Source organism: Lissotriton vulgaris, chromosome 10, assembly GCF_964263255.1.
Source record: "Lissotriton vulgaris chromosome 10, aLisVul1.2, whole genome shotgun sequence".
NCBI classification, from domain to species: Eukaryota; Metazoa; Chordata; class Amphibia; order Caudata; family Salamandridae; genus Lissotriton; species Lissotriton vulgaris.
This window is the reverse complement of record NC_141698.1, coordinates 341557264-341574546: the sequence shown is the minus strand read 5'-3', so window position 1 is coordinate 341574546 and position 17283 is coordinate 341557264. Positions and strand designations below refer to the sequence as shown.

Here is a 17283-nt window from a genome sequence, read left to right as displayed (position 1 = left end):
ACCTCTAGGTTCGGCTGTTGAGGAAGGAGTGAATCTACTTTAGCGCTTTGCCATGGATGCTGATGTCGTGGAGTCTTGTGCAGAGGGTGTGGTGGGAGATAATGTCAAAGGAGGCAGAGAGGACCAGGAGGATGAGGGCCGAGGTTTCGCCTCAGTCGAGGAGAGTGCGGATGTTGTCAGTTGCTGCGAGGAGTGCAGTCTCTGTGCTGTGGTTGCTCCTGAAGCCAGATTGGGAGGGGAGGAGGATGTGGTTGATTTCAATGAATTCTGTGAGTTGAGCATTGATGGCCTTCTCGATGACTGTCTGGGAAGGGGAGCAGAGAGATGAGTCTATAGTTCTTAAAGTCTGTCTGATCGACAGAGGGTTTCTTCTGCAGAGGGTTGATCTCTGCGTGTTTCCAGTATTGAGGGAAGGTGGTGGATAAGATGGAGCAGGTGATGGTGCAGCAGAGTTCAGGGGTGATGACGGCACCTGCTTCGTTGAAAATGCATGGGTGTAGGGGTCCATGGGGGACCCAGAGTGGATGGTTTTCATGATCCTTAGGGTGTCTTCACCGGTGAGGGTTGTCCAGTTGAGCTGTGTCGGCTGGGATGTGGAACATTTGGGTGCGGTTGTTGTGGCTGGGGTGGTTGGTTCCTGGATTGCGAAGCTGTTGTAGATATCTAAGATCTTGTGCTGGTAAAGTTGTTGCGGAGATTTTGGGAGGGGGATGTCTGTGTTGCCCGTGCAGGGTTTGGCAAATTATTTGATCACGGTGAAGAGTTCTTTGCTGTTGTATGTGTTGGCATTGATGCATTCCTGTATGGCAGTTTTCTTGGTGGTTCTGTTGAGGTGGTGCTGTGCTGGGACAGTGGTCTTGAGGGCTTGTTGGTCATTGACTTCAAGCCCCCACGTGTAGAGGAGCAGTATTGTTTGTTGCGTGTGGGCGAGGCATTCCACATGAATGCTCCTCTTTACTAGCCAGTCGCTCATGTGCAGGAACACATAACTGTTGTGCCAAAGATGTGCCAGTACTACTGCTAGACATTTTGTAAAGACCTGGGGGCTGTAGTGTCCCTGAAGTTTAGGACGTTGACTTGGTAATGAACTTCACTTGGCACAAACCTGAGGTACAGGTAGTGAGCTGGATGAAAGTGGATGTGGAAGTTGGTGCCCTTGAGATCGGGGTCCACAATGTAGTCTCCCACCTGCAGCAGGGGAATGAGTCATCATTTTAAAGGGATTAGACTTATTGGACCAGTTGAGTGCTCACAGCACAAGCATCAAATTCAATGTTTTGTTATTTTTGGGGATAAGGAAGTACATAGTATATACCCATTGTCCTATTAGTTGGTACATCGTCTGTGGTATCTATGAGATGGAGTGTTTGTAACAAGAGCCCGAGATGATCCTTGCTTATGCTGTAAGGATGGGATGGTCAATTAGGTAGGGTGGTGAAAGATTCCAGGCAACAACTGCCAGGAGTGGTAGAAAGCAACCATCAACCCAGGTTAAACTCTACCACTAGGGAGGGTATAACCACAGATGTCCCACCGAGAGGTGTTCAATGGTAAGGAGGCCCAAACATGCTGGCCACTGCTTACATGGCAGAAGTGCCTCTCTACCTTAGGCTTCTACTCTCTCCCCTCTTCCCCACCAGCAGGGACGGATAGCGTGTGTGGGCACCCAGAGGATCCAGAAGAAGAAAGCATGCCATGTTTGAATTTGAATTTGAATTTAACATACTTGTAGAGCGCAGCGTTCACCAGACGGTTTCTTGGCGCTGTGAGGCAAAGTAAGCAGGAGCGGAGCAATAGATGGATTACTGCGAAAAAGCCTGATTGAACAAAAAGGTTTTCAAGCCCTTACGGAAAAGGGAGTAGTGTTTGGTCGACCGCAGATGGTCGGGGAGGGAGTTCCAAAAGGTGGGTGCCAAGAATGAGAAGTTGGCCCCTCCCCACTTTTTTCGCTTGTAGCGGGGTACCTGCAGAAGGGATTGAGAAGATGAGCGAAGCTCTCTGGCAGGGACATATTCCCTTATCAAGGAGACAATAAAGACAGGGGCTGAACCCTGGCGTGCCTGGAAAACCATGCAGCCAGTTTTAAAGAGGGAACGCTCCCTGACAGGCAACCAGTGGAGCGCCTTCAGTAACGGAGTTGAGTGATGGGAGCGGGAGAGGGCGTACACTAGCCTGGCCGCCTGGTTTTGCACTAGCTGGAGCTTTCGTAGGCTGTAAACTGGGATGCCGTTGTACAGGGCATTGGCGTAATCCAGCCGGGAGATCACTAAGGCAGACATGATCAATTTAAGTGCCAAGGGAGAAAAGAAACGGGAGACAGTGCGAATAGTACGAAGAGTGAGAAAGCAAGAAGAGACGACAGAGCTAATTTGTGAGTGAAGGGTTAGGTGATTATTCATTTTAATGCCTAAGGTCTTAACTGTAGGAGAGGGAGTGGGAGGGGAGCCTAAGGAAGAGGGCCAGAATAAAGAGTTCCAGGGACTGGAAGAGCCACCAGTGAGAACCAACTCGGTTTTATCCGGGTTCAACTTCAGGTGGTTTTGGCTCATCCAGTCCCTAATAAAAATCATAATAGTCTGAAAGTTAGAGATAGAATGGGACGAAGGAGAAAGGTTAAAGATGAGCTGGAGGTCATCAGCATAATTGTATACGGTGACCTCCAGCTGCTTGAGTGCGAAGATTAGAGGATAGATATAAAGATTGAACAAAAGAGGGGAAAGAGAAGAACCCTGGGGGACATCACAAGTGATCTTGAGTGGAGTTGCGGTGAAATCCCCCAACCGGACAGCCTGGGTGCGATCCCTCAGGAAGGACGATAGCCAGACCAGGGCTGAGCCCCCGATTCCCGCCGCTCTGATACGTGAAAGCAAGATGGAATGGTCCAACCTATCAAAAGCGGCGGAGAGATCGAGGAGCACCAGGGCCTGGTGTTTGTTTTGGTCCATGCCCTCCCTGAGGTTGTCCAGGACCGACACCACGACGGACTCAGTAGAGTGCCTAGGCCAAAAGCCCGCCTGACAAGGCGCCAGGCCCCCAGTTGCTTCCATGTGGGCACTGAGTACCGATGTAACATGGCGCTCGAGCACCTTGACCAAGTAGGGCAACAGGGAGATGGGGCGATAGTTGACTGGGGCGGACGCATCTGCACCAGGCTTCTTTAGAATAGGCACTATTGGGGCAGATTTGAGAGCTGGAATCACAACCCCTTGCGCAAGGGAGCTATTAAGAAAAGTAATCGGGGACTGAGTGCAAACAGAATAAATCTGTTGAAGGATGCGGGCTGGACAAATATCGACCGGGGAGCCTGACTTTACCTTAGGAAGAGTTTCCAAAAATACTTCTTCAGTGAGGGGGGAATCGAAGAGAGACAACACTGGACTGTAGGAAGGAGGGGTTCAACAAAAGTAGAAGAAGGGGGTGGGATATTAATCTTGATATTGGTGATTTTATCCAAAAAATAATATTTCAGTGAATCACATAGGGACTGGGTAGGAGGGGGTTTAGGGGTAGCCCTCTCAGAAAAGGCTAAATCATGTACAATAGTAAAGATCTCCCTAGATTTATTCTCTGCCACCAGAATTTTTGCTGAATGTTTGATACTGCTGTGTACATGTGGCACACGCCAAGTCTTGGGCTGCACTGGTGGTACTGCTGTGTACATCTCTATGCTCTCTTGCTCGTGGCGTTTCTGTAATATATTTATAACCACGTCTCTGCCAATGGAAGGTCTCACACCCCCAAAATATCTAATAGCATGGCACTACACACTAAGTCCAACAATATCAAACAATATGTCCTGAAATGGACCTTTCCTTCTCTCAGTATCTTCCTCTTCAACTCATAAATAGGTTAAACATAATGGGCTCGGGGCGATTTTCAACAACTAGCTCAGCACCGCACAATTGGATGCCTTCAACATTAAGCAAGTAAAATAATTATCAGTAGTTCTATGTATTATGCGAAATATATGATGCAATCTGTAAAAATAATTATTTAGAGGTTGTGAGGCTGCCATTGAAGCTAGCTAATTGTTACATTAACTCTGATCCATCCTCTGAATGGCAATCACCCCAGTGATTTCATCAGACCAACCTCAACTAAAGTACAGCTACACAGCACAGCTCAAACGGAAAAGTAGGGGACCACAACAAAAGAGACTGTGAAAAAAAGTTTCAGACCTAAGTAAAAATTCTCTACACTCTCCATTTTTGTCTCTAAAATGTGGGCATAAGAAAGGATGCAGGGATAGGATAGAACAGTCCTCAATAAACCAAGCTAACTCAACAAACAAGCTTGCATTTTGAAAGGTTTCTTTTCCTGTACTCTCAGCAGCGGCTCTCCAAAGACCAAGAGCATTTATACTTACTTCAAGTCAGGGTGGCCCTCAATGATAGCGTAACCCGACTGCAGCTTCCCCAGGCTGTGAAGGCTGAGCCCTGTCCAGCCGCAGTCCACCAGCAGCTGGTTGCGATGCGGATAGTGGCCAATCACTCTGGTCAGCACCCGTACAGCAATGTCCTCCTCCTTGCAGCTGCCAATCAGCATTTGCTGTGCATCTAAGGAGGCAGGAGAGAGTGAAAATATATGAACTACTGAGATAAAAGAAATGATTTTCTTCAAATGTCTTCTGTTCAGAGGGAGTAGGCAGAAAGCCCAACAAGGCGCCTCCTGCTCTTTCACCAGCACCCCAACCCAAATATGTCAATCTTGTACCCTTCCACAGAGGACATACCCAGAGTGAGCTATGCAAAGCAGGTACCAGGAGCTGCAAGCTGTGAAGACATGAGCTGGAAAAAACATGTATGGCTATTGCTTAGAAAGATACTGACTGCCACAATATTTTCCAAGCATATATATATATATATCTATACAAAATGTTGATGCCCATTATAAAAGCACAAAACAGCACATGGACCAGGTATATTCCAGTGAGTTAGAATGAGAACTTAACCTAGACTTGTAAAAGGTGGAAAGTGAGATGATCAGGATTGAGGAATTTAAAACAGGACTGTTTTTGAGTCTATGTTTTGCAGCTTTTATTTTGCCATGGAACTCTTCTACACCAGCCATACCCAAATTGGCTTTAAAATGTAACACATTGCCCCAAATACAAATGGGCATTTCTCAGTGAGAATATACCCTTCGGGATGCACCTTGACTTTAGTAGCTGCTAGTGGTGGCAAAGAGTCATATGTTCCAAGTGTTCTCCTGAGACATGGCCTGTCAAAATTGTTAGGGCTATAATTGGCCAAGAGTTTGGGTTAGTTTGCTTTGGACAGCCCTGCTAACAAGTCTTTTCACCTTTATGCATCTCGATAAGGAAACAAAAACTGTATGATAATGTCTTTCTACTTTCAGTTGTCTAATGCTAGTAGAGGTCAAAGTGTACTGATCATTGGGGGACAAAAGAACAGGGAGATTTGAGAGAAGAGGAGAGACTGCTGTGAGGGAGAAATGGGGCATGTGGGGGTAAGCCCGGAAGTTTACATGAGAAGTGGTGACTGGTATGCAAATCTAACACTGGGAGTTAAAGCTGGTAGAGAAAACAGGTGACTGGAATCATGCTTAATTGATGCCACTTTAGCAGCCATTTAAAATCCCAGGAATGCACATCTGATAAGTATATTTCTAAACCACTTTATTTATTTATTTATTGATTATAATATGCATTTTTAATATTTTCTTTGTAGTAATTATTACATTTTTGTATAATTGTTTGAAGAATTATTGTAATTTGTATTTCTTGGTGTTGGAGTTTTAAGGTATGATGTAGGAAAGTTTTAAATATTTTTATTTTTTTAATTTGTAAATGTTTTTATTTTTTTAGATATTCTTAATTGTTGATATATTAATTAATTATTCATGATTCATGTAATGTAAAAATATAATTTTTTAAAGTATTATTTGTTAAAATATATATATATATATATATATATGTATATATATATATATATATATATATATATATATATATATATATATATATATAACCTACTGGCGGTCGCCAGTAGGTATATATAGTTAGGATTTTTTCCCTATGGGATTTCTGAAAATTCTATGACTAATAACTTTGGCGTTTGTGGACGGAATCGGCTGAAATTTTCAGGAAAATGGCACATTTTGTTTCTGAGCAGCCCCTGAAAATTTGGGGGGGGTTCGGCAAGGGGGGGCCAAGAAAAAAGGGGGGTCCCAAAACGCATTTTTCCCATGTTAATTTCCATAGGGCGGTTGGCCTCACTTTTAGCCCGAACGGCTGAATGGATTTCCACGAAACTTGGCAAAATTGTAGGGACTGTTAGCCCGATGTGCCTTTGCTAGGTCTCAATATATGTGCTTCAGTGGATTTTGAGAAATTAACGTTTAAAACAAGATATATATCTGTAACAGCGCTCCGGGCTGCGCTCCGGTTCGTGTACTTTTCGCGTATCGGAACTTTGCGAAGCGAAGCTGATTGGCTCTCCGGTGTCTGTCAACATTCTAAACAGTCCGGAGCGGCCGCCATCTTGTCTCTCGGTAGGATCGAGAGACAAGAGGAGGCCAAAACAAAGGGGGAAATGAAGGAAAGGGGGCAAGGTAGACCCCTTCTGACCCCCTAGGATTGATGAGGGGGATATTAACCCCTTTACTGCTAAGGCTATTTTCCTTCTTTTATGTAATTTCCATTGAAATCAATGGAAAGTCCATGACGAGTTACCCTTGTCATTAGCGGCGAAGAGGTTATAGAGCCACGCGGGGCCCCAAAAAAAAAAAAAAAAAAAATCCGATTTTTTCACCGTAGAGACGCGTCTTGGTACGCGAACCGGGAAGCTAACCGGCAGTCTAACGGGAGTTTGAGGAGTAGCTGATTGGCTGTCAACATTGTAAACAGTCCGGAGCGGCCGCCATCTTGTCTCTCGGTAGGATCGAGAGACAAGAGGAGACCAAAACAAAGGGGGAAATGAAGGAAAGAGGGCGAGGTAGACCCCTTCTGACCCCATAGGATTGATGAGGGGGATATTATAAAGCCACGTGGGGCCCAAAAACAAAAAAAAGAAAAATTCCGATTTTTTTCGCCGTAGAGACGCGTCTTGGTACGCGAACCGGGCAGCTAACCGGGCTGCTAACCGGCAGTGTAACGGGAGTCTGAGGAGTAGCTGATTGGCTGTCAACATTGTAAACAGTCCGGAGCGGCCGCCATCTTGTCTCTCGGTAGGATTGAGAGACAAGAGGTGGAAGAAAAAAAAGGTGTAAATGAATGAAAGGGGTAAGGCAGACCCCTCCTGAAACCCTAGGATTGATGAGGGGGCTATTAAAGTTCCCTGCGGGGCATAAGAAAAAAAAATTGCGATTTTTCGCGGTAAAGGTGCTTCCTGGTACGTTAACCGGGCAGCTAACCGGCAGCGTAACGGGAGTCCGACATATTGTGTTTTTTGAACGTTTGTGATATGTGCACGTGTGGATTTTGTCTAATTAAGGTTAAAAAAAATATATATATCTTTTAACGTGTTCTGGCGCGCTTACGTTTTGGGTTTGGTTTGCGCTGCAGAGACGATACGTCACGGTTATGCGATGCATCATGAGGCGTCTCACGGGCTACGTGATACGTCACTTAATAAAGAATATATTTTACAGCTATAGATATTAGCTTTTAAAAAACCAATGAAATTCACAGAAAAAACCATAGGTTATAGACCATATATAGTTAGGAATTTGCATTTACAAAACCTTGAAAATTCACTGAAAAAACCATAGGTTATAGACCATATATAGTTAGGGATTAGCATTTAAAAAACCTTATTTTATTTGCACAAAACCATTGAAATTCCATATATAGATAGTTGCACTAACTATATATCGCGGACCCGCAATCCACTGCTAATGATGTCACATATTACATCATTCATGACATGGTCAGTGACATCACTGATGACATCACTGATGACATCTCAAATGACATCACTGATGACATCACTGATGACATCTCAAATGACATCACTGATGACATCACTGACATCTCATTTGACATTACTGATTACATCACTGATGATATCATTTATGTGATAATACATCTTCAGACTCTAATATAACCTTAGATACACTCAGTGTAAACAGGCACTCACAGACTGTCACACATCCATGGAGTTACTCACACACCTAGTCAGTCATGCAAAGAATCAATCACATCTCCATTTCCTCAACTATACAGTTATACACACCTTACTTATTCAAACATATAGTAACACATATTTACTCTCTTATACAATCCTTGATACAAGTTCACAATGATTCATACAGCCACTCACACATTCACTGGCTCTTATGCACAGTTATTTATATATCTCAACTCTCACATGTACTGTGTTTTACATATGTACTTACTTTGACATGTAGCACTGAGATATCCATTCACTCACCAATATACTCATGCACACAGTCAACTGTCCATACAGCTGTTTCTACATGCACTTTTGAACCCATACACCTAGGGAATCAACTGCTCACACATCTATGCACAGAGTTATACACCTCCCAGCCACCCACACACATACTCAGTCTCCCATACAAATACTTGGGCAACCATTCAATAACCCATATAGTTACTGATATAGCTACTGATTTAAACATGCAGCAGTTTACAGAACAACATAAATAATGATTGCCAAATTAAGACATTTTAATCACTAACCCATACACTCAGTGAGACACATTTAATCATTCTCTCATACAGTCAGTCATGCACCTACTAAATCCTTCATCCAGACACTTATACATCCACTCATTCTTCAATATGTAAGACATATTTTAACTTTACAGAAACATACAGTCACTGGGTGTTGTCATCAATGATGTCATCAGTGATGTCATCAGTGATGTCATTTGAGATGTCATCAGTGATGTCATCAGTGATGTCACTGACCATGTCATGAATGATGTAATATGTGACATCATTAGCAGTGGATTGCGGGTCCGCGATATATAGTTAGTGCAACTAACTATATATGGAATTTCAATGGTTTTGTGCAAATAAAATAAGGTTTTTTAAATGCTAATCCCTAACTATATATGGTCTATAACCTATGGTTTTTTCTGTGAATTTTCAAGGTTTTGTAAATGCAAATTCCTAACTATATATGGTCTATAACCTATGGTTTTTTCTGTGAATATATATATATATATATATATATATATATATATATATATATATATATATATATATATTTTGCATATCTTTATTGGCATTTGAAACATTCACAATTACATTGGTCCAACTGTAGTATCAACATATCATAATACCACTGAACCAAGACCAACTGTCTCCTCACACCCCTCCCTTGTTTTACCGCTGCCTGAATGGCTGCCTGACTTCACCTTCAAAAACTCGGGCCTAGGGTGGGTGCATACTTATATGATGTCATTCGCATTGCTCTTGCCCCTTGGACCTTCCTACCCCCGTCTTAGTCCCCCATATCATGTGAACCCATACTCGCTAGTCTGGGTATCCTCTCCCCATCTGCCCTTCATTCCTTCACGGTGGCTTCGAGTCCTGTGGCTCTAGCAACTCTGTCGCCATAGGTGCCCAAGCTGGCATATCTTCTGCTAGTTGTTATCTCTCAGTGTTCTGCACATATGCCTTTCTTCTGCTGCCGCCCATTCAGGCATGTCCCTCATCCAATGTACTACTTGAGTAGGGCTGGGCGTCCCCCACTGGATGGCAATCCTATGTTTCGCAAGCACTAGCCCCAATAAAAAGAACCGTCTGTTGAGCTGCTTCTTTTTGCGGATTGGAACCATTTTTCGCAGGTAAAGTCGGAGCCCCGGGGTTAGTGTCCAACCAGAGGCTATTACCAGCCGAGCTACCACTTCCCGCCAGTATGTCTCCACCACAGGGCATTCCCTTCCCATATGCAGGAAATCTGCGTCCATATTGGAATAGCAGGTACAGGTGGAAGAACACCCCGGGGAAATATTGTGAAGTATTTTAGGGGGCATGTATACCTGGTGCACAAAGTTAACCTGGAACAATTATAGCGGGCGTTAGTTGACATCCCCTTTGCCCCCTAATGATATGCCACCCATTCCGAATCCGTCAGCAGTTCTCCCACTGCCTTATGTCATTTACCCTGGATCGCCAGCACAGGCGATGGAGCATCCTACCACAGTGGCATGTAGACCAACGACAGCAGCTGCTGCACACCCGCCAGACTAAGTAATGCCACCAACGTTTGAGACTCTTGAGGCTTATCTGAAACATGGGACATATACTCCTCGCTGTGGCTGCTTTTTTGCAAATTGTAAAAACTGCCCTGTTCCCAAGTTAAAGGCAGCCATGGCATCCGTCAATGTCAAAAATCTGATACTGGGTTATAGGTCCCACAGCGTCTCACATCGGCTTACCCTCCAGCATTTGGTAGACATCAGCTGGACAATTTGCATGAAGGGATTTAAAGTCCATTCACACAAATCCAGTGCAAAAGGAGCTCTTTGCAACAGTGTTCGTAATACCTGCTCCAATACTCGACAGACCTGTTCCCCCCTCATATGGCACATAATCAGGAACCCGCAAACCCAACATTAGAAGTTCTGGCAGGGAGAGTTCCCCATGCACTCCCTCCAATAGCCTCTTCTCCCAGTTGTCCCCCTCATCCAGCTAATGGACCGCATGTTGTAATTGGGCAGCCAGATAATAAAGGTCAAAACAGGGAACCTCCCTGCCCCCAGGTCCTTTTGAGATGATCTAGGCTAACTTGTTTCCTTTCTGTGCCACAAAGTAATTCCACAGTAAGTCTGCCCAGGTCCCTGAAGACCGGCCCAGGTACATCAAACAAAGGGCCCTGAAAGATATATAGACATGTAGCAACATAGTTCTTTTGACCAAGGCTATTTTGCCTATCAGTGATAACAGGAGAGTATTCCAGAAGGTCACTGACGATTTTAGACCAGCTAACAACACCCTGCCATGTTTAACCGGTGGAATCAATCATGATCTCTCGTCACTCAAATGCTGAGGTACTGAACGTTATTGACCTCCCATGGGAGACCCACCCGGGAGCTCCCCAACAGTGTGGCCGCCAGGGCCCCCAGTGGGAACAATTTAGATTTTTCGCAATTCCTACAGAGTCCAGACACCTCTAAGAATTCAGACATGGCAGCCAACAATATTAGGACCGTTGATGTAAATACACCAGAGTGTCATCGGCGTGCAGGGAAACCACATGTGCATTCTTTCCCACCTTTACTCCCCATCTGCGCAACACCAATCACAACCTACAAGCCAGAGGTTCTATAGCTTGTGCGAATAGCAATGTTGATAGCGGGCAACCCAGCCTGGTTACCCTATAGAGCAAGAATCTTTCAGACACCATTCCGCCTATACGCGCATTTGCCATCGGGCCCAACACAGCAGTTGCACCTATCGGAGGTAGGAATCCGCAAACCCCATGGTCCTCAGCACTTGCCATACATAACTGCACACTACCAAATCAAAGGCCTGTTCTACATCTAGTAGTACCAGGGCGTAATCATCATCTGATAGCTCAGGGCCATGCAAGACCAACAAGAGTAGGCATAAGTTATACAACGTTTTACGAAGGGGGGGTAAAGCTGTATTGGTCCTTGTATACCAGTGTCAGCAAATAAGGCAAAAACCTTGACATAATTATTTCACTAAGGATCTTCACGTCTACGTTCAGCATCACGAGTGGGTGATATGAGTCCACCTCCCTCGTGTCCTTATCAGGTTTGGGCAACATTACAATAAGTTCCGCTCTCATAGACTCTGGTAACCTGTGACGGACCCAAGCCTCGTTATAAACTGCTAACAGTTGATTGGCGATTTCCCTTTCCCTGGATTGATACAGTTCAAGTGGAAATCCGTCTCCTCCCTAGGCGTTGACAGGATTCAGTAGCCTCATGGCTGCTACAATCTTAGCCCTATCTATAAGAGCATCCAGTCCACTTCTGTCATCCTCCCCTAGCCGGGCCAATGGAAGAGCTGACAGATACTCCGCTTCCACCCCTTCAGGGCTCGCCACGTGGGCAGCATACACCCCTCTTAGGTGTTATGCAAATACGTCCATAATAGCCTGCTGAGAATACACCTCCCTCCCCCGCACATCCTTAATCCCAGTAATGGGCACCCTAGGGACCTCATTGCGTAGGAGAGTGGCGAGCATCCTTCATGCTTTGTCCCCTTCTGCATGGAGCCCTTGCCTATTGGTAATCTGGACAAATTTGTCCAGTCTATCTCAATCCTCCATTAATTCCCCCTTGCATCCTTCTATTCTTGCAGATCATCCGGCCTCTCAACCAGAGCACTCTCCAGATCACCCAGATATTTCTCCTGTACCTCTATGGACAGCAAAAGTAACAAATCAAATAAAATTTGTAGAGTGCATGGCTACTTTGCAGAGTCTCCCGGCTCTAGGGGCTCGTCGACCACTGTTGCATAAAGTAGATTAAATGGCACAATTAAACAGCCAAGTATTTAGCATGTGCTTAAAGGAACCTTCATCCTTGGTAGCACACAGGTAATGAGGAAGGGCATTTTAGCTGGAAGCGGCTAAGGCAGAGAAGGAGGTACCTCCAAATTTCTTCCTCTTAGTTTTTGGCACCACCGCCAGCAGCGCATCCGAGGAGCGCAGAGTTCTAGCCGGGTGATAATGTTTACGTTTTTTGGCCAGATAGGCAGGACTTGATCTATAGAAGGCTCTAAAGGCCAGTACCTTAAACTTCACTCTCTCCTGAATTGGCAGCCAATGCAATTCCTTGAGATTCACATAATCACATTTATTTTCAGAATATTTAAGAGAAGCAGAGCTGCGACACAGGCATTAGCATAGTCCAGCCCAGAGGTTATTAGGGCATGGACCACCATCTTCTGGCAATAGGATAGAAGCAAGAACAGAAACTTTCTCAACGATCTGAAAAGTTTCTTGTCAAAATTCACTCCGAGTTTCTAAAACACTTTGGCCTTAGTCAGAGGAGACAGAGCCGAGCTGGGCCAAAATTCACTGCCCCAAGAAGGGGCAGGAGCAGTGGCATAGCAAAGGTGGGGGGTGTGGTCCGCCCCAGGCGGCATGAGTTTTGATGGCGGGGGCTTCCCCTTGCTTCCCCTTGCCCTTACTTGTGGCTGTCGCGGGCATTAAACGATGGGACCGCCAGAACTCTGTCCCGCCACCCGCTTTTACATTCGGCCGCTGTAGACGGCAAATGGAGGCATCGCCCTGGGCGAAAAACTAAGGGACGGCCAAGGGTGGCAATAGGGCTAGCTAAGCCACTGGGGAGGAGAACCAAACAGTAACATTTCTGTTTTACTGGTATTGCACTGAATATTACCCCAGCGCATCTACTGAAATACCGCTGACAAACATGCTTCAAATCTCTTCTGGACAGTAAAGATGTAACCAGCCCAGTTTAAAAGAATCTGCGTTTCGTCAGAGAAGGAAATAACTGGAATGCATAAAGTTTCAATCAGGACAGGCAGAGAAGACATATAAACATTAAACAATGTTGGATTTAAGGTAGAGCCCTCAGGAACACCACATTTAAAAAGTTTGGAGTCAGAAGCAATGGCAGCATCCAAACTGATTGGAATCTACTCAACAGAAAAAGTGGCCCAACCTATCCCGATGTTCTGCAAACATTGCAACAGGATAGGAAGGAAACCATATCAATGCCACAGATAAATCTAGCAACAGGGTAACTTGCTTCCCAATGTCCAAGGCCAATTTGATAGCGTCAGAGACCTCTATCAGAGTAAGACCTCTATCAGAGTAGATTCAGTGCTGTGTCCCGGGCAAAAGCCTGACTGCAATGGAGGCAGTAAGTAATTTGAGTCCAAGTATCAAGATAGTTGGCATTGATTAGTTTCTCAAGAATCTTCGAGAAAGATGGCATCAATGAAATAGGCCTGTAGTTGTCTAGAATAGATTTGTCGGGCGAAGGTTTTCTTTAACAACGGGATCAACTTGGCCTTCTTCCAACAACTAGGGACAATGGACTGGTGTAAAGAGTAATTTAGAAAAGAATACAAAATGAGATTCATGGCCTCAGCATTGGCAACCAGTATATGAGGGGGGCAAGGATTGTCAGGGGACGCGAATTTACAGGCTTTAAGGACTTTCTCAAGATCCTCGAATAATATGGTGCTAAATTCTGTCAGCGAGCTAGTGTATAAGGTTGGAGATGTCAGAGACTGGTCCCCTAATTCATTGATATCAACACTCTTATTGGTTCCAGGTACATTTAAAGCCCTTCACCCCTAAATATGGCACCACAATGCCAGCCACCTTACCAAAAAGCATCATCCATATTGGGAGCGTACACATTTATAAAAACAGATTTCCCTGGAATCCAGGGTGGCAAACAAAATCACAAAGTGCCCCTCGGCATCCACCTTCACCCACTTAGCACAAAAAGTCGTCCCAGTGCCACCTAAATCAATGTTCCCTTGAATACTTGGAATACGAAGGTGCAATAACTGTCCCCTCCATCTCCATCTCAATTGACCTACGCAGTACCCCCACACATGCATTTCCTGCAAAAATGCCACTGAGACCCCATAGTGCTTCATGTAGTACACTCTGTGGCGCTTAGTCATCTGTCCCATACCACGTACGTTTCCACGTTAGGAATTTCCAATTAAGAGTCAACTGGTATCTTGCACCACTACCCCCCTTAACTTTTCCCAGACTGATAACTTTCCATATAGGACCGCAGGTACCACCACCTGCATCACCCTAGGACTTCTTGCAGTAGCGCAATCCCCAAGCCCAGAACTGAAACAAAAACCGCAATCCCCCCCCCCCCCTCCCCGAGGCTGAAGCCTCAGCCTTCTTAAGTGCTACATGCAGAGAGCATACCATCCCACAAGAGTGGCAAGGCCTGAAGAGCATTAAAATCTCCTCCAGGGGACCCCAGCACTCACCAACTTCCTGTCAGCCATATTGTATAGATCAAGCACATTGCTATTATTAGGCATAACCATGTAACCCTCCCACCACCTCTCCCTAGGCCATATGCCATCCTGATCCCTCCCCGCACTGCCCTTCATAGTTCTTTGAAGTTCAGCAAATGTGTACCACGTTCTGTCAAAATGCACTCCGCCACCTATCAGGGCAACAAATAACGAATCAAGACACCCAATTCTGCAGGAGTCCTTCAGTTCCTTCGAGAGTCACCCAGGTCAGTGCTGTCTCTTAAGGAGTTCTGCTCCCCCCTTTGTCAAAGGAAGGATTCTCAGGTGTCCAGAACACAGTTGGAATCCACATGTGTACCATCAGGACAGACCACTATCCTGCCACCCGGTGGTGCACCACTCACAGCAACTAACCCTACTGAGTGACTACATGGCCACGCCAACTTCCTCCTGGGACCTTTTTTGGCTCAATCTACAGCCGGGGGATGACTGACTGATGCGCCATTGAGAGTGTCCACCCAGACCTCAGCTTCCCAAGAGTAGTGAAAAAGGCCTTGCCATTATGTCTGACTTGTGACTTCGCTAGGAACATCAAACTATGACGCAGATTCATGTTTCAGTCTCCTTTTTATTGGCAGAAAATCATTCCTGAGTTCCTGTACCTTACGAGTATAATCCGGGATCATTATGTTTTGGCGCTCGTATGACGGTGATCCATGGACTCGGACACGTTGGAGGATTGTGTCCCGTTTCAGTAATTGAAGAGGTGGGCTATCATAGCCAGCAGCAGCACCCCCAGGGCTCTCTCAATGGCAAAGAAGTTGAGTTTCTTGGGCTGCAGAGTGTTCATAAGTCAGTCCTCCAAAAGCAATTCTGTAGACTGCTCTTCAGCCTGCTACAGGATTCCCACAAACCTCAAGTTGTTCCTACGGGAGTGCCCCTCTGAGTTGTCTAATCATTTCTCCATCCTGGCACACTGAAACTGCAGAACCGCGATTGTTCGTTTCAGTGCCCCCACTTCCTGCTGAAGCTCCTCTGCAGTAGTAACCCTGTCTGCCATTTTTAGATAGCCTGTGCGAAGTAAATCTACATTGATGGCCACCAAAGCAATTTTATTCAAAATCGCCTCTCAGGAGCCTTGTAGCTCAGCCAGGAGGTCAGCCAAAGTGGGGCCCTCAAATGTCTCCTCTCGCGCCTGCCAGCTGCAGGGGGAGCGCATAATTATCAATCTTGTTAGTTTGGGCTATTTTAGGCAGTGTGTCTTTCTCCATATTATTTGCCAGTTGAGCGCAGTTGAGCGCCGAGGCCGAAACCCTCCCCAGAATGTCGCCACAGGCAATGAATCCCAGCCAGTGGTCAGGCCTCCCCAGGCCCCAATCACCCTGCGATAGCCCTCCACCTTAAGTGCCCCCTTATTGAAGGGATTGCGCCTCTCTACTGTGACAGTGCCAGGGATCCTCACTGCTGTGCTGATCATCCTTCAAGATGGCCAGCCACTCCCACAAATCACTGGTGCAGCATTGAAAACCTCATCACACCTGGCCAGCCATTCACCATTGTCTGCTCCAGCAAGGGCTCCACAGACAGTCTGATGCTTCTGGCGGAAGCGTAGATCGCCATCGCCTAAACCTCGCGCCACCTCGGCTGCCCAGCCAACAGCCAGGCCTCACTCTCAACCTCCGCTGCAGCCAGGGCCACTTCCTCCAAGCACTTGGGCACCAAGCAGTGTCACAGACCTCGGCCACCAGCAGCGCGGGCCTCCCTGCACCGTAGCTCCTGCTGCGTCACTCCACCTCATATGCCCGGGCCCAGGCCTTCTCGCAGCGACCTCCCCCAGGCCTGGCATACAGTCCTGTGACTCTGCTCCAGTACCCAAATGCTGCTCCTGATGCCGCGCTGCAATAGCAATGCCCGGGGGGTTGGATATTGTGCTAGACCTCAGGATTCGGAAGGATAATGAAGGTCGCTGGTGGGAGCCGAGCGCAAACACGGCTAGGTGGCTATGTTGCTTGGCCCCACCCCCTAAAATATATTTTATGTTAATATTTTGTTTTACATATATTCTGTGATTAGGGAGAATAGTAAAATTACGGTTTTCAATATTCAACAGTTTCTCTACTGTTGCTTATGTTGTAGTGGGCTTAGTAAATCTTACCCTTCCAAAACCAAACACTTTCTCTACTGTTGCTCAGGCTGAGGTGGGAATACTAAATTTCATCTCAAAGTCTAACACTTTCCCTACTGCAGATTATATTGGAGTAGACCTAGTAAATCTAACCCCTCAAAAGTCCAACATTTTCCTTACTGTTGCTCAGTTTGGAATGGGAATAGTAATTTTGACGCTGCCAAAATCTACCACTTTTTCTACTGATGTTTACGTTGGAGTG

The 17283-nt window shown here is 45.8% G+C and overlaps 1 protein-coding gene across 1 annotated transcript in view; it reads right to left on the bottom strand.

Moving 5' to 3' along the window:
• The window catches only part of LOC147685206 (D-serine dehydratase-like), a 587829-nt gene that overhangs the window by 38740 nt on the left and 531806 nt on the right, over positions 1 to 17283 (bottom strand). Inside the window, exon 6 of the mRNA XM_086941117.1 lies at positions 4367 to 4556. Within this exon, the coding sequence (XP_086797243.1) occupies positions 4367 to 4556 (190 nt within the window). The remainder of the gene's footprint in view (positions 1 to 4366; positions 4557 to 17283) is intronic.